The sequence below is a fragment of the Kryptolebias marmoratus genome, linkage group LG2 (assembly GCF_001649575.2).
Source record: "Kryptolebias marmoratus isolate JLee-2015 linkage group LG2, ASM164957v2, whole genome shotgun sequence".
In the NCBI taxonomy this organism is placed as follows: Eukaryota; Metazoa; Chordata; class Actinopteri; order Cyprinodontiformes; family Rivulidae; genus Kryptolebias; species Kryptolebias marmoratus.
In genome coordinates, this window is record NC_051431.1 from 12,274,739 (window position 1) to 12,296,731 (window position 21,993).

At 43.5% G+C, this 21,993-nt stretch overlaps 1 protein-coding gene and 1 long non-coding RNA gene across 3 annotated transcripts in view; one reads left to right on the forward strand and one right to left on the reverse strand.

Annotated features, from left to right (window-relative positions):
* The window catches only part of LOC119616807, a 14,383-nt gene extending 5,292 nt beyond the window's left edge, over positions 1–9,091 (reverse strand). The window contains exons 1-2 of the long non-coding RNA XR_005232859.1: positions 8,804–9,091; positions 4,191–4,393 (exon numbers count right to left, since the gene is read on the reverse strand). This is a non-coding gene — a long non-coding RNA (uncharacterized LOC119616807). The remainder of the gene's footprint in view (positions 1–4,190; positions 4,394–8,803) is intronic.
* npas1 (neuronal PAS domain protein 1) overlaps positions 4,284–21,993 on the forward strand; it is a 29,416-nt gene continuing 11,706 nt past the window's right edge. For both annotated transcript variants that reach the window (XM_017428956.2, XM_037974356.1), the window contains exons 1-4: positions 4,284–4,396; positions 5,735–5,973; positions 17,684–17,751; positions 19,180–19,269. In XM_017428956.2, coding sequence (XP_017284445.1) covers positions 4,302–4,396; positions 5,735–5,973; positions 17,684–17,751; positions 19,180–19,269 — 492 coding nt within the window. In that variant the 5' untranslated portion in view covers positions 4,284–4,301. The remainder of the gene's footprint in view (positions 4,397–5,734; positions 5,974–17,683; positions 17,752–19,179; positions 19,270–21,993) is intronic.

The following is a 21,993-nucleotide window of genomic DNA, read 5'->3' on the forward strand; positions in this document are numbered from 1 at the left end:
GTGGGGGAGCCGGAGAGAGATGGAGAGATAGTTTGAGACAGAAAGATGGGAGGAGAGATTAGATAAGCACAGATAGGGTCAATTAAGAGATAAACACACAGGTATGGGCTGGAGTCAAGGCTGTGTGTGTGTGTGTGTGTTTGTTTGTGTGTGTGAGCGTCAGGAGGAAAAAAAAAACTGTTTCCTGTCTGTGTCTCCGTTTGATCTCTCTGTCTGACCGGACGCAGCCTAATTTGGCATGTAGAGCATTTATCCAGGTGAGGCAGGGAAGGTGACAAAGGTGAAGTTGTCAGACAGAGGTGCGCTGCCCTCTGCTCGACCCTGTCTTCTCCTCACCCAGCTCTCGCAGAGCGGGACTGTCAGCCACGGGCAGGCGGGTGGGATTGAGACTAAAATGTGTTTCCTGTCGCTGAATGAAGCCCGAGCTGATCAAACGCTTCAAGGAATGCACGTCGTCCAGTTTTCTTCGATGCTGAGAAATGAGGGAGTTAAAGTCATTCTGGTCAAATCTTGACACTAACGTTAAAGGCGATTCAACATGATGTTGAATGTATGTGTTGTGAACAACTCTCAGCTGCCAGGACATCAACATTTATCTCAATATCTGTAAAAACGACTGAGTTAGATTCATTTTTGTGTTGGCTAGTGTTGATTAGCTGCGGCGACCATCTGGAATTAGATTAACTCCATTGGAGACGTACGTCAGGTGATTACTTCTTGAAAATTTCATTAAAGCTCCTCTTGTGGTTCACGAGATATTTTGCTAACAATCGGACGGAGCTGACTCCAGCAGTCAGTGGCAAGGTTTCAATCAAAGTTGGGCTGCGATCTGTTGCACCTTAGAGTAAGTGTTTGGGGTCAGCCTCAGCTACTACCATGCCAAAGTTAAGCTCAAAGTTTGCAGAATTACCTGAGTTAAAGTCCATTTGCTCAGCTGTAGTGGCCATCTTGAATTGGGTTAACTATAAAAGTATGTCAGTTGTAGGTGTACATCCAATGATGTTTTATAAAGATTCATCCAGTGGTTCATGTGATATTTGGCTAACTTTTGCCTGCCAGAAAAATGTTTAGCCTGTAAAAAAAAAAGTCATTGATGGACACAAATTAGGTAATGTGAGAAAAATAAACTTTTTTTTTATTTGTAACACCCACCCGCCTGCACTTTGACGGTGTCCTCTACAGTCTTTGTCTTTTACAAGACATGATAAAGTAGCCTAACTTGGTTCAGGTGACCCACTTTTAGGGTTTAGTCAGACCTGCTTTTTAAGCTCATGTTGGCATTGAAATATTCATCCATCCGGCATCGGTTTCCACAGAGGCCAGCTTTTATCCCGCTGACCTGGGATCATGTTAGAAACAGACATTCTGCTGCCTAAAGACAGAAGAAAAACCATAAAGGATGACCCGATCTCTCCGTCTCTCTTTGCGGAACCGATTATTGACTTCTCTTGCCTTTGAATCCAGTCCAAGAAGTTTTCTCGCATGCATTTAACGTTGGCTGTTTAGCACCAGATTTGCGCACTGATATCTGCCAAAACCTGCCCCAGCTTCTGCTGACCCCTCTTAGCCAAGGTCAGCGTAGCCATGCTCAAACTCGAGACATAATCCATTTTCTTCTGCCCTGGCAAAGCTCCACTGACTCGATTGTGCTGACCCAGCCGGCCCGGAGGAAGAGGCAGTAAGGGAGGGAGAGAGGCTCATCTCGGTGCCCAAGGGCATGACACCGAGGTGCTGGGGGCCACGGCAGCCCTTTAAATGTCAACACAGCACAGAGGGCAGGCAAACTGTTGAGGAGCGCCGCTCTGTTTGAGGACAGCGGAGAATATTGGCAACTTTAGCAGAACAAAGACGGAGGACAGGGTCTTTTTTTTTTTTTTTTTTTTTTTTTGGCGTATACATCCAGATCTGTGTTTGGACTCACTGAAGGCCAGCAGACAAAATAGCTTTTTTTTTTTTTTTTTTTTTTTTCTTTGGAGGTTTTCAGTTTAAACTCAAGTCACAGGTTTCGTTTCACCTCCGGGGGATGAAGGGAGACATGTAGAGATTTGTGGTTTCGAGCCTAAATGTTTGACTTCAAACGTTTCCATCTTGTGTCGATAACCTCGGGGGGAACAAACCCCAACCTTAATGTGAGCAACTACAAACATAAACTAACTCCTTTTTATTTCTGCTTTTTAAAAATGTAATTATTTCTTTTAATCTGCCTGCTTTTTTTTAAATTCCAAAATATTTTTCTTAAGAGGGCTGAATCGATTTGAAAAAATAATACCCACGATTGTTTTGATCAATGTTGCAATCACAATTATTGAAAACAATTATTCACCGAGTTTGTTGCAGAACAGTGAGTTGCCTCGAATGTTAACTTTTTTTTCTTTAAATTGTTTTGTTGAACTTTCCCTTAAAATAACCGGCCGGCAGCTAATTCGAGAGGCAAGGCCAAAAGGGAGCTCTGTTTTTGTAATTGTTTGGTGCCAAAATTGAATCTACAAATTTGATAAATTGTATCGCCCTGTTATGTAATTAACAAAGCATAATGTCACCTAAATTTCACAGGAAACTTTATCTTTCCCCAACCTCCAAATGTGACACAAACATGGACACAGTAATAAATGTACTACCCCCCATTTCTATTTATTTTGTCTGAAAGTAGCTTGTAACGCTGCCCTTCATCTTCAGCTCCAGGTAGTTATCGCCCGCCGCTGAAAGGGACGATTATCTGTGTTTGTGTGTCTGTCTGTTACCAAAATATCTCATGAACCACTGCATGGATTTTTAAAAAACTTTCAGGAATTAATCTTAGGATGTGCCTCTAAAACCAAATAACATTTGGAGCCAAATCAAGATGGCCGCCACAGCCAGCTGACCTTAAAATACTCAAAAATGGCTTAAACTCAGTCAGTTTTACAGATATTGAGCTAAAATTTGGTGTGGTGGTAGCTGAGAGGCATTCACAACACATACTCCTAGTTGCTACTCACTGCAAAACATCTTTACTTAAAAACTTTAGCATCACTGTTGGAGTCAACCCTGTTTGTCTGTTAGCAAAATATCTCATGAACCACTGGATGTATTTTAATGAAACCTTTAGAAAGTAATCACTGGATGTTCATGTACAACTGTTAACTTTTTGGAGTCAATTCTATTCAAGATGGCCGCCACAACTAATTGACATTAGCCAACAGAAAAATGTCTCGAACTCAGTTAGTTTTACAGATATTGAGCTCAATTTTGGTGTGGTTGTAGCTGAGAATCATTCACAACACATACTGACATCTCATGGCATCGCATTATTTAGAAGATTTAATCAAATCGGCTCCAACTCCATTTTTTCGCAACATAAGATGATCTTTAAGATAGATCTTAAAAACTTTGAGGAAACTGGACAAGCGGAGGAAAAAACAGAGGAAACTTCAGGTGTGGGGAAAAAAAAGAAGCACTATCTGTAGCAGGTGAACAGTGTCTGAAAGGAATGTCCCTAAGGAGCAGGAAAAAAAAAATCCAGCAAAGACTTGACACGAGACCTGAAAAATGCAACTGGCCCTTCACTTTATCCATCCACTGGATGTCAAGTTTTCGTCCAAAAGCCCTTCGGGAATCACCTTTTATAGGTGAAAAAAAAAACAACAAAAAAAACCATTTTATGTCTGTCAAACTGTGTTATCTTTATGATTTTACACAGCCGCAGAAGTATTTAATTGTACTTTTTTTTTTTTGATCTGCTGTTAACAAAGTTCCTAACGAGCTTATTAGACAAGAGTTATTTCCTAAACTCATCACTGGTTTGTTCCTGTGGTTTTGGTGGTGTCAGCTGCTGAGTAAAGAGAAGAAAGTTTGACACTTAAAAGGCAAAGAAACGAGGGCCGCCTCAAACATTTAAAACAGAACTGTGAGTTTAAAAAGAAAGAAAATTAAAAAAATAAAATAAAATAAAGTCAATAATCCCATCAAAAGAACAAACCAAATGATCCAAATTCTTGTTTAAAAAAAAGGCATACTATGTTGAAGCTTTAAAATAAACAAAATATGCAGTCCATTTTCACAAACAGCATGCGTCCTAATCTATTATTTACCTGCTCCCTGAAATGTGATCAATTTCTGATGCGAAGAATTACATATGTGCTCATGAAGTTTAATTAGACGATGTTATGCCCGTTATTGATGACTGAACCAAGGTCACTCGATTCACTTACTGACTCCTCGCCCTCAGCCTCTGCCGTTTCTCACGCACCTCCAGGTCTGTCGCAGCCCGAGCCAATCACAGCCTTCGTTAGGAGCGGCGTCGGCCCGGGACCGGGGAAAGGATGGCGAGCATGCCGTTCGTCAGCGAGGGGAAGTGTGTGAGCGTGGAGTGGGATTTCCTACAAGGACTTCTTGCCAAGCCTCCCACCCTACCCTGGTGAGACCACACACACACACACACACAGAGGCCATTATAAGCCTGCGTGCATGCTCGTGAATTAATCTCCACAAGGTGAAATCCACGGGTTGACACCTCTGCGCGCATGCCGGCAGCCTGATGAAGAGTTTCCTCTCACTGAAACACAATACAGAAGACATAAGTCTGTTCTCCTCAGTGCTACATTTCACCTGTACTGCTGCTCACCTGCCAGCCCTGTCAGATATGTGAGTCCCCTCCCCTTAAAGGAGATTAAGTACATTTGGCAGGAATTATTAATGGGCAGTCATTTACAGGCGGATATAAAAACTAAGCAGAATCAATGTGTGCGTATTGATTGTTCTCGGTGGCTGCAGGTCGAGGCGGTATAATAATGAGGCGTTACAGCACGAGTTCACACACACACACACACACACACACACACTCACAGAGAGAAACACTGATCACACTTGTTATAGGATAACAGGGAGAAACACAACAGCTGTGCCACCTGATTAAGATATGAAGCCGTGTTTGCAAAGCGTGCAGCGTTATTTCTTCTTCTACACGTTTATTGCACACACACACACACACACACATATAAAAACTGGAGGTCTTGGGATGGAAACGGCACAGACACAAGGAAGCTGCACACTCACACACACACACAGAAACACTTTATTCCAGCGCTGCACTGACACAAATTGTGAAGTGGCTGTGACAACATAATTCCACCACTCAGGCCCCATTGAGGAGAGTCAATACCCAATCCCAGCGACAGGCTACCTGAGCCCCGGCCCCCCTCTGTCACTCAGCCCCTCCCTCCCACTATTGATCCCTCAATCACGGCTACAGCTCAGTAGCCCGGGACCAGATGAGGGAGAGGATTTAGAGAGAGGGAGGGAGGGAAAGGGAGAGATAGGCGGCGGGAGATTGTTTGCATGGGTTCACATATGGATTTTAGAGCAAATAGTGTTATTAGGACTCAGCTCTACTGGATAAAAGAGGGGACTTTGGCTGTAATTATCAAGCCAATCTGCAAGGAACGGGGCGGAATGGAGATTGTCTCTGTTTGATTGCAGGGACGGCTTCTATTGTGCAATAATAAAATAGGTTTCTATATTGATAGAGGCGTTTCATACAGAGCAGGACTCAGTCAACAGGTGGTCAGTAAATGGCCATTAGTGAAACCAGTTTCATTCATTTTACACAGTGCTGAGTCAGATTAGAATCTCCACCTCTCTGATCCGTATCCCCAGTAAATCCCACTGATCATTTTACTTCTGTCTATTTCCTTCCTGGCCCCAACCCCCCNCCCACCACCACCACTTGTAACACGCTTCCATGTCCATTTCTCAGTCTCCAGAACCTGCGCAAAGAGAAATCTCGCAATGCGGCTCGTTCTCGGCGCGGGAAGGAGAACTTCGAGTTCTTCGAGCTGGCCAAGATGCTGCCTCTGCCGGGGGCCATCACCAGTCAGCTAGACAAGGCCTCCGTCATCCGGCTGACCATCAGCTACCTGCACATGCGCACCTTTGCCAGCCAGGGGGACCCGCCGTGGAGCCCTCTGCTGGAGGGGGACAGCAACTGCAGCAAAGGTGAGTGGACTGTGAAATGATTGACGTTTCCTTCAGCTTAGGACTGCATACGTAATTAACTGGACTGGTTGTTGAGTGAATATTAGCATCAGCGTTTTTTTTGCTCCTTTTGGACCTATCGGTGCTACTCTGTTGGCGTAAGAAGTCTTACTGCAGCTCCACCAATCAAACACAGACACAACTGCACAGTCTCAGCTTCTTTCCTTAACTTTCAAGAGGGTTTTCTCCTTTTTACAATGGCAAGAGTTTTCCCATAGAGGTTTTGCTTTGTCACACAGAAGCTTAAATATAAAAGCTCTAACACATTTAGCCTCAGCTCCTTCTGTTTTTGGTTTTATAAAACCGAAAAGGTGCACACCCAGCCGTGAGGGCACCAAAAGACCCAGTTTCCCACATTCGTGCCAAACCCTCTCCACCTCATAAAGTATGACCATAAACCTAGCAGAATGTGCCGTTGGTGTACATCAGTGTCCAGTTTAGAGTTTATTCCTGATGTGCTCGACCTCACAAAAGCCATTACAGGCCAGAGCTAAGGTGGCAGCGTCCGTCGTCCAAATGTGTCGTTGTGCATCTCTCATGTTTTGTTACCTGTTTTCACGCTGCTTGAGTGGGTGGAAAGCGTTTTGGGCTCTGAGTTTGAAAGGAAATTCATTTCTACAGTCGTAGGTGCAGCTGAAAGAACCCCCCAAAAAGGTACAATCATTGCAACAGTTACCTAATATTTAAAAAAAAAAAACACTTAAAAGTAACGTGAAACTGGGTAGTTATGTTTGTGTTTTAAGAATTTACTTCTGTACTGTTTTTTTTAGTGCCATTGGTGCTGTGTAGAGGTATTATTGTCTCAATAGCGATGTCAAATGCTTAAGAGAACATCAAAGCCTTTCAACCCTGTGACTACCACTGTTGGCGTCTTAGAAGCATAGCCTCAAGCTGCTTTGCTACTTCTCACGGCGTGGAGTTGCCTCGTGAGAAATGGCTATAAGCTCATCTTAAGGACAAGGCAGAATCAGGGGGTGAAGGTAATATACCGCAGATATGCTTCTAATCCACCAACAGAGGTAGGTACAGGGTTGAAATAGCCTGTGTGTGTGTGTAAGTAACACCATGACGCTGCTCTAAACAAAAACTCAGCTGATTATGCAATGCTTCTTTTAGCTCAGCTGCTTCTGTTTGGTCTACATAAATTACCAGAGGGGAACAGCAGTGGATGAAGAAGTGCGTTTTTATTTTTTTGTGGTGCGATTAATATTAAAAAACACACGGGTCACTTCATGTACTTCTCTGAAACCCTAAACAATTTGTACTGTAACCAAAAATTATTTGAAAGTGTCAGAGTTATTTTTGGAAATTCTGGTATCTGCAAACAATGTATTTTTTTACATTTTTGTGTTAACACTTGTAATTTTCACAGCATCGCGGAGGTTCGCAGAAAAATAAAAAACTCAGTTCATAAAAAGACTGTAAAGCAGAGATAAATGTGCCGATTTGTTGAGTCAAAGCCTTTTAACCTTTGTTTTGGCTCACTCTTTTAATCAAAAACATTCCTCCGTGGCCTGTAAACCCCGCCGGGACACCGCTCTAAAGTTTGGACCTCTATCCAGTTTAGTGGTTTTAATCACTGTGGCCAAACATATGCGAACACAGAAACTCGTGCTCCTTCACAAGCCTGTAAACACACAACATGTGCAGACCTCCTACAGCCAAACGAGGGTATCGGCGGAACTGGTGTGTTGTGTATTCGAGAGAGAAAGAGGAACAAGAGGGAGGCAGATGACACACAAAGAGGGAGGAAGCGACTGGTGCAAATTGTAATTACAGAAATTAACTATATAACGAGGACAGTGTAATTATACGGCCCGTCTAATTGCTACCATTACTGAGGGGAAGCGATGCAGCTACAGTGCAAATAAAAGTCTGGGTTCATGTGTACGCTCGTGCCTGATCTGACAGAAATTTAAAGCGTTTCAGCAAAATACAGTCATGTTAGGATGTTTCTGTGTGGCTGCTGAGCTGAGCTGTAGGAGGAAAAAAAATGACACGAAAGTGAAAGATGAATCAATATTGTGTCAGTCTTAGTGCCTGTATCATAACAATACGTTTTCTCTAAATCCTTAAAGGGGGATTTCACCATTTATTATCATAAAGGTCAGTTTAGTTGTTGTGTGAGGATTCATTTTATAAATAAAATAGTATTTATTTGTTTCCTTTTGGGTTTGACTAGAAGAGGCCTGTGGAGTGGATTAGTTATTATTAAACATAAGCAAATTTTACAGTACAGTGCATTTTAACCATGTTTTGGATTGAACAGGAGTATAAAAAGGTCGACCTTCTCTTTTCTGTTGTCATATTGTTGCCTAATGGGTCATGAGTTCTCCTGTTAGAGCTGGAACACAGGAAGACCCGTGGATTAGATTCATAAGCGTAGATTATTTAAACTACATTTTTATATTCTAAGTCCACCTAAATTGGCAACTTTTTCTATTTCTGTTTGTTCTGTTGTAAACCCACCGACGTTTGAAATGCAAAACTACACCGCTTTGTAAATCTATCTATTTTAAACTGCAGGCGTTTTAAAACACAGAAGTGATTCGGCTTTGCAACAACTTTTAAAGGGCTTTGTTTTTATTCTTCCTCCAGATTTTCTCGGCGTTTTAGCAAGTCCAGAGTGGGAATTTTACTTATGTATACATTATGCACCCACCCAGGATGTCGAAAACCAGAACAGTCCTCTTTAGCCAGTTCTTCATGTTGCCATTTTTTCAGAAAAAGTCATAAAACCAGGGCAGGTGAAAGCTCGTGAACCCTAACGCAGACATGAAGGTCCACTTACCGAGTATGAAAACAATCCTTTTATTTTGGAGATCACACAAGACTTCGGTTAAACACAGGAACGATGACACACGAACACGAGGAAGTGGCAAACACACCAAGAGAAAGCCAGGACTATAAACACACACAGGGAGAAGACTGAACCTGAGAAACAGGCGTGACAAGAGAGCGGGAACGCAAATCAGGGAAGGACCTGAGTCCGCAAAATAAGACAGGAAGAGAGGCAAACAGAAACGACGAAATCCAAAACCAACTTCTGGGACAACCATGACAGAAATCATGTATGACGGACACCTAAACTGAATTTTTCCTTCATTAACCCATCCTCCAGCCCATAATCTTTCAGAAAAAAAACAACAAATATCTAACAGAGGAGCCTCCAGTTTTTGCACATTTGTAGCACACTGATCAACAGTAACTTGTAGTTATTTTGTTTAGTTAATAACTTGTAAACAAATCGTAGATGGTCACACACCGGAGGGTAAGGCAGAAAAGCTGTGAGCCGCTGGAACAACGGTTTGGCTGGTTTCTCGTGATGTTTTTCTTTTCAAACCGAACGTGTCTCACTCGGTGGACTTGCGGAAACTTTGTGCCCAAACTGAGGCCTGAACCACAGCCATCTTATCTGCGACATTAAGAGCGAATCAATTGGAATTCATTACCATCTAATCAAATTGTTCTTTCCGTATTGTGATCCAGGTTTTTATTGACTCTAATTGAAGACACCGGCAAGTCGACACGTCTGTTGTTTGGACGGAAAGAAAAACGGGAACCGTACAGTAAATATAACGCAGCGACTACACGAATGTGACGGGTTACATCTTGTTTACCAGCTCTGATATTAGAGTATGTTGCTTTTATTTATTTTGATTTTTTTTATGCATTTTGAAGAGTTATTTAAGTGAGTCGCGGAGCCTCCGCGGGGCTAACTCTGAAAATGCAAAGCTAATTTGGACATCAGTTCGAACAAGTCTACCCAGGATGCATTGGCAGGGATTTTAAGTGTGATGCATGACTTTAATTCCGTTAGTGGAATGTGGTCGGAGATGTGGCTGAAAGGGAAAGGAGGCCGGAGAGGAGGGGAAGGGACAAATGTAGGGGAGGGAATAAAGACAGAAAGAGGGGAGGAAGGAGTGTGAGAAGGAAAGAGGAGGAGGAGGAGAAGGAGGAGGGGGTCGCATTCCTCCACATTCTCCCTTGGATGGATTTTGGATGGACGAGGGCCAGCGGAGAGGGAAGGAAGGTGGAAGGTGGAGGAGAGGAGAGGGATGGAGGGGGAGAGGAGGGGGAGAGGAGGGGAGGGGAGGGGAGAGGAGGGGCCGGAGTGGCTTTTGTCTGCTTCCCACGTTTCAAAGCCAGTCTTGAAAAATGAATAGACAGAGGAAAATCAATTGTATGACCTTCACAGAGAGAAAGAAAGACAGAGGGAGAGACCGAGCAGGAGGGAGGGAGGGAGAGGGAGAGGGAGAACGATGGAGGAAAGGAAGGAGTAAACAAAAAGGGAAGGCTAAAGGCAGGAAAAGTAAAATGACCCTTGATGTACGTTCCCTTTTGGTTTGGGATCGTGTGCGTATGTGTGCCCTTACTTCCCCGGCACATTCAAGGACTTGTTGAAATCATTCATATTTCAATACCTCGATATTGAATAAATTTTGCTTTGGGGGACACTTTTCCTCCATTTCCCCGCCTTTATAAATGTCCTGCTAAAAAGTAAGTCTGATTTATTTTAACCCGAATTTCTCCCCAGCTTTCTGCTGCATGAGGTTTTACTCACCGCTCTGATTAAGGCTTTGGCGTCCACACAGGCAAAGCTACTGGGACCTTACTGATGCAAATATGCCCATATTTATACCATTCTGGGGGCAGCTGTGCCAAAGCGTTTACATGGAGTTGCAGTTTCACACTCCAGTCCAATATTGTGCTTATTTTTCAACTGTCTGAAAGACAAGCGGTCTTTTTTTGTGTGTCCTTGTTGTCCCTGAGCAACAGATTGAACAACTAACAACGAATCTCCTCAAAATAAGCCTCCTTGCTGTTTTCTTTCTTCTTGTGATCGTACGTGCGGTCTTCTTTATCCGTTGTGCCTTTGGCGCCACCTTTAAAACAAGATTTTTAAAGTCGAGCGTGTGCTGCCTTGTGCGAAATGTACGAGAAAAGTTGGGCTGTTGTTGCACTTTGAGTACTCCTGGAGAGCGGTGGTACCTCACGGTCGTGTGTTCGGTATTTCCAGTTATAGGTCACATAAACGCTGGCAGGACAAACTGGAGTACACAGCTTTTTCTGGGTAATAAACGGCATATTTCATTGAGTTTTTGGCTGAGAACATCTTGACGTCATCCGTCTCGCATAAACCTGACATTTAAAAAACAAGATTAAAAATTATCCCGTTACTTTTTTTATTTTTATTTTGAAACCAAAGCAACTGTTTTTAGAGTTGTAGCATATAAGGGTAAATAATCCAGAAGCGAGTCATATTACAATGGTTGAAATGTAGCTTCTTGTAAAAAACACTGTATTCTGACACCTTTACTCAGGTTTTATCAACTAATGTCAGAAAAATAAAGAAAAACAAGATTTCCAGCAGCTATAAGCTTCTTGGTTAAACGTCTAAAATTGTATATAACATTACTGATGATAAATTAATAAATCTTTAATCACATATTGGGCAGTAATATTCTTTTAAAACTAAAATCACATTTGAAAAATATCTCGTCAATTTGGTAACTGGTCAGACTGTTTGATAAAATGTTGTGTTTTGAATTGGCAGCTCAGTTTGAATATGAATATTTCAATTGGCAATTCACTTTTTCTAATTGACATTTTCTCAAATGTATGTGAATGCTTCTGTACAGTGCCTGGGAGGACTTTTGCTGTGAAATGGCGCCCAGATGTTTGTGAGGTGCATACAGATACATTCAGTGGTATTAGTCAGAGCGAGATTGGTTTTTGGTGAAATCGGCCATCTTTTCAGATCTCTTGTGTGAAGTTTCCACAGTTTGTGCGTCCTAAATGAAGCAGAGAAAGCAGAGCGGCAGCTGGAGGACTCCCCTGCCTTCTCCAAGGTACAACACAATGACAACTCCCCGCCAGCAACAGCTGAAGCTCTTTACTGTCTCAGCCGGTGAGGTCAAACACACCTCTCCTCCCAACGCTGATGACATTGACTTTCACGCTGCCTCCTGTCGCTCCCCTAGTCCTTCTTTCACTTGCTCTCGTCTCCGCCGTCTCCCTCACCTCTTTTCGAGATCTTCCCTCGTCTGCCTCCCCTCTAATTCACAGTGTTTAAAGCGGCCGGGGCTTTTAAGGGAAGTTAATTGCACTCAAATTATGTTCGACCGCAAACGGAGCGAGGGAGCGATCGAGAAGGGACCGAGAGACGGCGGGAAGGAGGGGAGGGATGGATGCCGGAGTGAGGAGATAATTGTGCCGTGGAAGAGATGCTGCGATTAGGGTCACTTTCTCTCGCTCGCTCTGTCGAACGGCCGAAAAACGCCACATTCAGGTTGTGGTAAACAACTCGGCGTGCTGTCGGGCTTTTGTTTTGAAACGGCGAAACTACAGTGTCCAACTTAAGAGACAAAGACAGACGAGGCTGGGAGGGACCGAACAAAACGGTTGTCTGTTCGGTTCCCATGGTAACAACTTAACCTGGTTAAAAAGGTTAAAACCGAGGGGGTAGAGAGGAGGACGGTGTGTACGTGCAATTATTACCCGTGGACTTAAAAGGCACTAAATTATGTATTAGACAGAGCTATAATGAAAATCCTTCAAATTTTTCATTTGGTCAATCAGATCTTTTCTTCTCGACCAGCGCTGGGGGAGACCCCGAGAATTGACCTGCAAGTCAGACTCTAATTAACGCGTCCGATCGCACCCAGTCCCGCTCTGTCTCCCATTCCCACAATGAAATTAAACCTCCGAGCCGGGTCCCGGGGAGCTGATGAAGAGGGAGGGTGACAGAACGATCAAAGATCTCCGTTGCACCCCTTGGTCGACAGGTTTTACACCTGAAGGGAAACTGGATACAAGATACACAATTCTGAAATAGATTTATTTCAATTTAAGTCCCAATTTTTGGGGGTTTTGCTCCCCATTTCTATGATTACAGTGATGTAAACAAATTAAGTGATGAAATCTAGGAGGTTGGCCTCATTTTTTTGGTGTCAGACGACGTAAGGAATGAGATACATTTTCTTTTTCCAGTTGATTCAACTGGCAACATGGGCATATCAACATATCCAAGTTGTATAAAATGACATTTGACTTGGAGGCGAAGGCTGTGCTTCAGGTAGTTAAACCGACTTTTAGTTGCATCGAACCTTCAGATATTTTCTGAGCTGTTTTTAGGCACCGACACTACTTGGTAAAGAGGAGAAAAAAGATTTGATTTGGATTAAAAACACACTCAACAAACACAGCACTCGCTGAGAGTTACAGCCCACTGATAAACAGTGACATACAAAACTAAAATTAGGAGTTGAAATGAGAAATCGTGCTGCTTCGAATGCATCCTGAACGATAAAACTTTAGCTCCTAAAGAATTTCTTTAGATGTCTGATCATCTTGTTGTGTTAGAGCTTTTGTCTGATTGTTATTCTGATGCATCTGCATCTTTGCATGAGGATATTTGCATTCCTGAGCTTGAATGTACACAGAATTACGCAGACGCCTCACATGCACACACATGTGCACGAGTATGAGTTCACAGCTCCACTACAGAAGGATCTTTGTTCTCAGGGAAAGATACCGACTTTGCTGTGAGACTGTGCCTTCGCATGTGTGTAAAAACACACACACCAGGTCTAATGTTTTGGTTTCCTGGCCAGCCCCATTGTGCCATGGCAGCCTTTAATAAATGGTCCTCTGTGCATTTGTGTCTGCCACTGTGAGTGTGTGTGTGTGTGTGTGCATGTGTGTGGATGGGTGTGACTCATCTGTCAGCCCCGTTGGCCTCATGTCACATCCAGCGTTTCCTTCTCCCCACTGACGCTACTCAGCAGAACTGATCACCCACCATCACCTTCGCCCCTCCAGGGATCTGTGGCATGAAAGTCAACACACACTCCCGAGTACTTTTATTCCCTCTAACTTCCATCACAGAGTGTGTGTCTCAGTCTTTTCAAGCCCTTTCTTATGTGGTCATGATGGGGATTTCTTCCTCCGGGCTCCCCAGCCCTGCAGCTCCGGCAGCGCCCTAGAGGGGAGCCTGAGAGTTAGGCTGAGAGCTCGGCGGGCTCCCCATCCCCCCCTCCAGGCAGCAACTGACTGGGCTGAAGGGTCTCAGCATCAGACCCCCTTTCACAGGCCTGAATGGACTTGCCTTATTTATATTCACACTCTGTCACAAAGAGGGGACCCCAATCTCACAATGCCACAGTGGCTTTGTCCAGCAACTCTGTATTTATGTGTGTGCATGAGACAGAGTTGGTGTGTGTGTGTGTGTGTAGGGGCGGTATTTGTGTTGTTTAACAGCAGGGCATGTTGCTGCTGTTTAGTCAGTGCATGAGAATTCAACAGTGTGTGTATTACTGAAGTGTGTGTGTTTTTCCCTGCAGCCCCCTTTTCACACAGCCCAGCCTGGGCCTTTGATGCCTTCTTCCTGCTTCAGTGTCATGTGTGAAATGTTTGAGGCAAAAAGGAGGGCGGGAAATGATTCACAGCACTAAGATCGCCCGGGAAGAGGTAGTCACAGGGCCGGAGCAGTTTGTGTGTAAGGAAGAGCCTGCATTGCTGCACGGGAGTGTGATGTAATGACGACCTGCAGCAGTACTGGTGAAACGACAGGCGCCGGACATGTCAGGCATGGGAGCTCATTCCATTCCAAGCCTTAAATTATTGATAAATTACTCACAATCTGACACAGAGTCAGCTGTAGCCCAACTCAGAAAGGGTTCATGACGATAATGCCTTAGCTAGTTGGAGCGCACCAAGTGATCAGACGCTAAAACGCAGCAGCAAAGAAATATGCAGTATGCACATCATGGGTGGTGGGCTACTAATAGGTTTAAATGTGTGGTGTGTGGGGGATCAACCTGCAGCAAAATATAAAAGGGTAAAAAGAAATATTTCGCACTTATTGAGCATCTCAGCCTGTATTTAAAGCATTGTGCAGACTTGGACAGCCAGCATAAAGACCCTGACGAATTCATCTGACATTGTTGAAAAACGGCAATACAAGACTTTTTTTGTTAACATTCTATAGCAATGTTGTTAAGTTTTACACCTCTCTTCCTTCAATTCAACAATGTTGTGATGCACAGCATTAGCCCACAGAGTTTGTGACTTGTCCAATTTGGTTGTCCATGTGTGAACGAAGTGTTCGTCTTTGCAGCCATACCACCGAAACACAGTGGGAATGGGCTCATTTCTCTAATATAGGGCCTCCACTTCTATTTATCAAAACTTCATCACAATTACACAACTGGGCATAAACTTTGGGTTATATATGTGAGGTGTGAGCGTGTGCATGTGTTCTGAGCCTCCTTCTATGTTCAGTTGTAACCCAGAGCAGCACTTTCATTTTCCTGTCATAACGCGTATTGATTTCCCTCAGCCTTACAGCGACACACACACACACACACACACACACACACAGATATCCGATGATCCTTAAACTCACGCACACAGACTCACACACATGCACACAATCGTATGCTCTTGTGTACACATATTTTGTGCACACACTTGTACGTAGTTTGTCTCTGCCAGATCAGGAATGTTGTGTTCAAAGGCAGCCCTGTTGGAGTGAGATTAGTTTTCACATATGGTCCTCACCATGTCACGGAGTGTATGTGTGTGCGTGTGCGCAGCCTGGCAGGTGCTCTCTCTCTCTCTTACGCACTCACACACACGCACACATTCATACTCTTTCTGACATAAAACAGTAAAGATGTCTGATTGCTAAATTAATCTTCCACATCACTGCAGCCTCCTCGGATCCCCACGTTTGGTTTGGAGAAAGTGATCAGTCTCACCTTCCTCTGTGTTTTCTTATTTTCCCTACCCTCCCACCTATCCTCCCCCTCCTCCCCCTTTCTCCCCCCTAACCACCTCCAACTCTATTTGTATTGTAATTGCCTTGGTAAACAGCACCACTTTGGTACTGAAGCAGCCCTGATAGCTTGTGTTTGGGATGCATTAAGAGTGGTGATGTAGTGTGTGTGTGTGTGAATGTCTGGTGAAGATTGAGTGGTGTGCATCATATAGCTCTTCTCCTTAGCTGTGATTTTATTTTATCTTTTCAAACATGCCCCAAATCTTCTTTTTTTCAGATGCTCATAAACAAAACAGAGAGACATCAGAAGGACAAAATGTCTCTGTTTTCAGAATATTTTCTATATCCACTTTGGAAGTATATACATAAAAAGTCTTTACATATATTTATTAATATCTTTGAGCTTTTTTTTTTTTTGCCTTCACTAGTTTGTTATCAAAGGAGAGAACAGAGAGATGGTGTTCATCAGGTTAAAAATCAAATACAAGTAAGGGAAGAAAAAAAACACTTTGATGTAAAAGTCCTATATGAGACGTCTTACTTTAGTAAATTTAAATTATCAACAAGATAAAATAACAATATTCTTGTATATATAGAGTCAACAGAGCTGAATACTGCAGCAGCAGAACGATTCAGGTGTTTCGACTCGGTTAGACTTGATTTTTGTGAAGATTTCAGATGATTTGAGCATTTATTGATTTGTCTAAAACAAAAATAAAATAAGGCTCAGTTTGGTCTGAATAGCAAAACTGAACAACCAGGTGTGTTCTTAAACTAGTGATTCTTCCTAAAAATGACAGAAACAAGGCCACCACAAAGTTTAAATACTGATTCAGAGACACTAAAAACTACAAATGAATGAGAAATATGCTCCAGCAAAGGCCTCTCCTGGCCTTCAACATGAGAAGTAGTACTCACCACCAAATATCTACACTGTGCTCTAATCACTCTTGAATATCTTTGCTAGCAGTTGTGGTCAAAAATTTGTGTGACATAATAACTAAGGAATAAACAAGAGCGCTAACATTTATTGTTTTTGTGTTAATGGACTTTAATCTCGTTTATAAGGATTGTGTTGTTAAATGTGACCCCCCCACCCCACACAACCCTTCAGACAAAGATATTTTTACAGATATTAATACTTTCTTTTACTTCATACTTTGATAAATTCTTTAACCTGCCGAGTATGAGTTATTCAAACAGATACAAAACTATCGGAAAAGTTACTATTTCTGAAGCATTTGGGCTTTTTGGCCTCTGAATATAATTTATTGGGCATTCGGAGGAAAAAGAACCCAAACAGGAGCAAATTTTAATAGATTCCTTTTTCTTTCAGGTTGCAGAAGCATCTGAGAGCATCTCTAAACGCATTTAAATGAGGCCTGAAAACTTCACTTTTTATTTGTTAGCAAACTGGACGTGCAGTTTAATGCACACTATTCAGTAACCATTCATTGATTGGTTTTAATTCACTGGATAGTCTGTAAACTCGACTCTGTTTCATTTTTATTGTTTTCAACTTTATTTTTCTAAGCTTTTATTGCTTTTTTTTATAACCGCCCTGAATAATAGCAAATAAACTCACCTTATCTTTACAGGGACTGTTTCTAATTATCCCTGTGAAACATTAAAACTTGGAAGCTGAACTGCATTTTGGATTTTTTTTTTCATAAACAAACGTTACGACGTACTCCAGCAGAAAAACACAAGTGGATATAATGACGTAGATAATAAATTAATACTAATTTGCTGCCTTAGTGTCCGAATTCCTGCAGTCTTTGCTTTCTTTCTGTCGTGGCTCAGATGGGACACTTAAAGCCTTGCTGTTTGTGTTGATGGTCAGTAAGACATTTTAAAGATAAGTGTTCTTCGTGTTTTTCTCCGCAGTTCGACGGTCAGCCCATTCTCTGGCCACTGACATGTTTGAGCAGCACTTAGGAGCACACCTCCTGCAGGTAATAACATTTACTCCTTTTATTTATTTTTTAATGTGATAATTGTAACGTCTTCCTTTTTTTTGATCAGTTTACCTAAGAGGCCTTTTCCCAGTCCTATTTTCCCACAGCATATCTCATGCCCCGGCGTGTTTAAAAAGCCCAGAATATAAAATGCGCTGTGTGTTTGGACGGCAGTGCTTTAGTGTAATCCTCAATTATATATTCCCAGGCAGACTCCCAAACGCGCTCGCATACAGAGACGCAAACATCTGATAAAGCTCAGAGGCTCGGACACTGTTGTTGCCACAGAAAGCCTCCCGTTTGGGCTGACAGATGAATGGAGCCTGAGGGGCTTTTCTGAGGCAGGGGAGTTGCAGGAGTGATGAAACGCAGTACAAAGACTCAGAGGAAGAGCGAGGAAAGTCGTTCTGCGGGTTGCGCTTTAGACCAGGAGGAGTCTGAGGCTGGCAAAAAAAAAACATTAAAAAAAATGGGCCGAAACAGGAAAGATTCAGAAGTGAGAAGGTTGTGTTAAAACAAAGAAACGACGCCGCGTGCTCCTCCAGTCCTCCGACGTTTTTGAGGAGGAAGGGGAAAGCTCGGTGAACGGCGCTGATAGAAATCAAATTAACGCTCCAGAAAAACTGTATGATTTCTCTCCCCCACCACCACCACCCCTCCCAGCCATCCTCCCTCTGTAATAGCCCGATAATTGCACTTTAGTTCTCCGACATTCAGACGGCTGGTTTCTCCCTCGCTGCGACACATGACGCCCCACACCCCGGCCCGGTCATTTGCATACTGGATGTGTCAGTTGCATAAATTACTACAGCCACTTTAAGCACCGGGCCGGGCCGCCAAAATAGCAATCCCACCCACCCCACCACCCCCGGCTCGACGCGGCCCTGGCCCTGTGTCTTCTCTGAGGCTGCTCACTCCTGGACGCCTGTTATGACGATTAATATTATTCTCTGAAGCAGTCCCCTCTAATGGGCTGGCTGTATACCTTTCACTTCTCATTAGAATCAGCGCGGCCTGTAATGACTCTGGATTTATCTGTGTCTGGTGTGTGTTTATGAGCGTGCGAGGCCGGAGATCCGGGCTGAGGCTTTGTCTCGGACTTTATTGCAGCTGATTGAAACAGCCCTGCTCTATAAGCTTTGTTTCTCTTTGTTAGGTCTGTTTACGCGGGCCCACGCGTGGACACGTGCACACGCTGCGTCTCCGCGTTGCGTTTGATAAAGCAGCTGTTGTGTGTCGTTGCAGGTTGTATTTGTGTGTGTAAAGTGCACTTGTGAATTGAGACAAGAGGCCGAGGGGGTGACGTGTTGTTTGTTCTCTAGCTCATTGCAATTTGTTCGATACGTGCTAATTGCTCTAATTTGTCTGTCTTGTTTCTGTTTACCTTTGTGTGCTGCTTGTGTGTGTTTGTGTGTGTGTGTGCAGTCTCTAGATGGCTTTGTGTTTGTGGTCAGCCAGGAGGGACGCTTCCTCTACATCTCAGAGACGGTTTCTATCTACCTGGGGCTCTCACAGGTAAGATTACCTCATCTTGCTTCCTTTCACACAAACATAAGAGTATTCCCTTGTATACAAGTGCATTTGCACACATGCGCCTGTCTTCTGCCCATGCTTTCATATCCTCTCTCAGGAGTGAGTGTGTGTGTGTGAGAGTGAATATCTTCAGCTGCACACCTTGAGCTCATCTCTGGAGTGCAACTCTCACCGGGGACAATGCATCTCTCCTTCTTTACTCCTTCCCGCCTCCCTCCCCGCCGCTCCAGGTGCTCACCTCTGTTGATTGCCTGTGGCCTCTTGTACTGTGAATGTTAAGTCCTGCCATTTTGCCCAGATGCATAAATAATAACAGTAATTACTGGCCCAGCAATCAAAGTGTCGCCCCAGCGCGCTGGGCCTGTCTAGGGGAACAAATCGATAGGCATCTTAAAAGCCACATTGATTGNNNNTGGGGGTGGGTGGGGGGAACACCAAGGGGGATGGGAAGATAGATAGAGACAGCCAACGAGAGAGAGAGAGAGAGAGTGGGGAAGGAGAAGGAGAGGAGGTGTGATAAGAGGAGGATGAGGGATCGGTGCAGCATGAGAGGGAAGGAGAGGGGAAAAATGGGGTTTTATTTAAAGAAGTAATAGAGTGTAATTTCATGTGAAAACTTACTGTGATTTAGGGATTTTGTGTCAGAAATGGTGGCCTGGAGGACATAAACGTGGGCACTCAGGAGGCAGGCGTGACGATTCCAAAGTCTTTATTTAAAGCAGCAGTTCAGCTCTTTTTGAAGTTGGGCTCTGTGGAACGGTTGTGAGCAGTTAATATTTTACCTGTCGTAGATGGATCTGTGAACAGCCTCAGTTTTAATTATGACGGGATTGTTGAGCTCGAGGCGAGCTTGAGCGCCTGTATACCACAGTTAATTTTGCAGAGCGTGGTTGCACTGCAAGTGTTACAGCTAGCTGCTGCTGCTTTTAAAACTCACAATGAACCACATAATTCTATATAAATAACCGTGTAATGTGACATCAACTATTATATCTCATGTAATAGTCCAAATTGTTTTGGTTGTTAGTCAGTGGCGTCCTGTGCTGAATACTTTTTTCATTTTTCTGGTATTTTGGAGCTCAGTGATGCACTTAAATCCATTTCAATACTGACCCAGAATATGCAACAAGTGGATCATTCCTACCACAGCATTTATCCGCCGATCTTCGTTACAGACATTAGGTGTTTTTACCTTGATTGGTTTTTACCCAAACTAACGGTGCTTGGCTGAGCAAACATCTGGGGCAGTAAACTTGTCTAAATGTTTGGCTGATAGTTCGCGTTCGTTTTAATTTTTCTCCAAGACAATTAAGCGATATAAAGTGAATAAACGAGACTGAATATATAGCAGTTTTTTATTTTCTGTTTTGAAACATCTTCACTACGTCTTTATTTCTTGTTGTTTAATTTTAGACACCCAAGTGGCAGAAAATTGTCTTGGCTATGTGGCTTTGAGCTAAATTTCTTCATACTCACAAATAGGACAGCAGGATTCCCATCATTGGCATCGTGTCACTTTTCAGCCGCGGTTAATCTCGAGGCGGAATCCACTTTCTTGCATCTGTAGCCGCGATCGACGGTGGACCCACGAATCACTGCCTCAAGTTGAGGAGGTAAACCTACGGGGAGCATCAAAACCGGGAACAATGACTTGGGAGCGTGCTGTAAAAACACAAACTCACTCTTTACGGTTTTTGCAGTCTCCGTGTGGTTTCTCCTCACCCCCGAATACCGTGATGAAGTAGCACATCAAGCAAAGTGTAGCTTACGGCACAGAGCCCCGACTCCACTGCTGGGATCTCCTCACGGCTCGTATAGGGCAGGAGTTTCCACCGTAATAATAATATATAAAAAAAAGAAAAGAAAATGCTTATGTCTGCACCCAATTTTTCAATGTGAGGGCAAAAACGTAACAAGGAGAAGTGGTGGCGGCTAGAAAAAAAGAACCAAAAAAAAAAAAAGACGAGAATAAAAGAGGCAACCAGACAGACAATTAACAGATAGAAAGAAAATAAAGCAGGGGAATAAGGGACAGACAATGTGAGACAGTGAGTGTGCAAATAGAGCCTAAATGTGCAGTAGGAATGAAATTCGCCTTGGGATCGCCTCGGTAAACAAGGCAGCCGAGGCTTTGGTGGAGATGCTAATAAAACAGAGCTGTTCTTATCAGCTGAGCAGATGGCCTAACCCATCACGTCTACTCAAACAGGGCCCGAGCCATCAGCATTCTAATGAAATTATTTATGATCGAAGATTACATTCAAAACCTTGAGCACACAACACTCCGACTACCTGCTTTAAAAAAAAGAAGAAGAAGAAGAAGAAGATGGAAGCAGGCAGGGAAAAGAGGAGGTTTACGATCAGAGGGAGAGACAACCAGAAAGGGTAGATGGAGCGATGGGGGGATTATATGAGAGGGAATATATGGAGTGTTTATGGGCACAAACGATGAGAAAGAAGAAAAAAATAAATAAAACACACACACACACAAAAAGAGAGAAAGGAAAAAGCGGGAGGGAGAGGACAGAAACACTTCGGTATGCTTTGTTGGTGAGTGGGGAGGGGGTCACAGGGGAGGAGAGGGGAAGGACAGGCAAACAAACGATGCTCTGAGTGGAAAAGTATAACTGGTGGTTTGTTTTAGAGGGCATGCTGCCCCTGTGGATCGACCCTGCTCGGCGCCCCCCCACCCCCCCTCACCCCTCC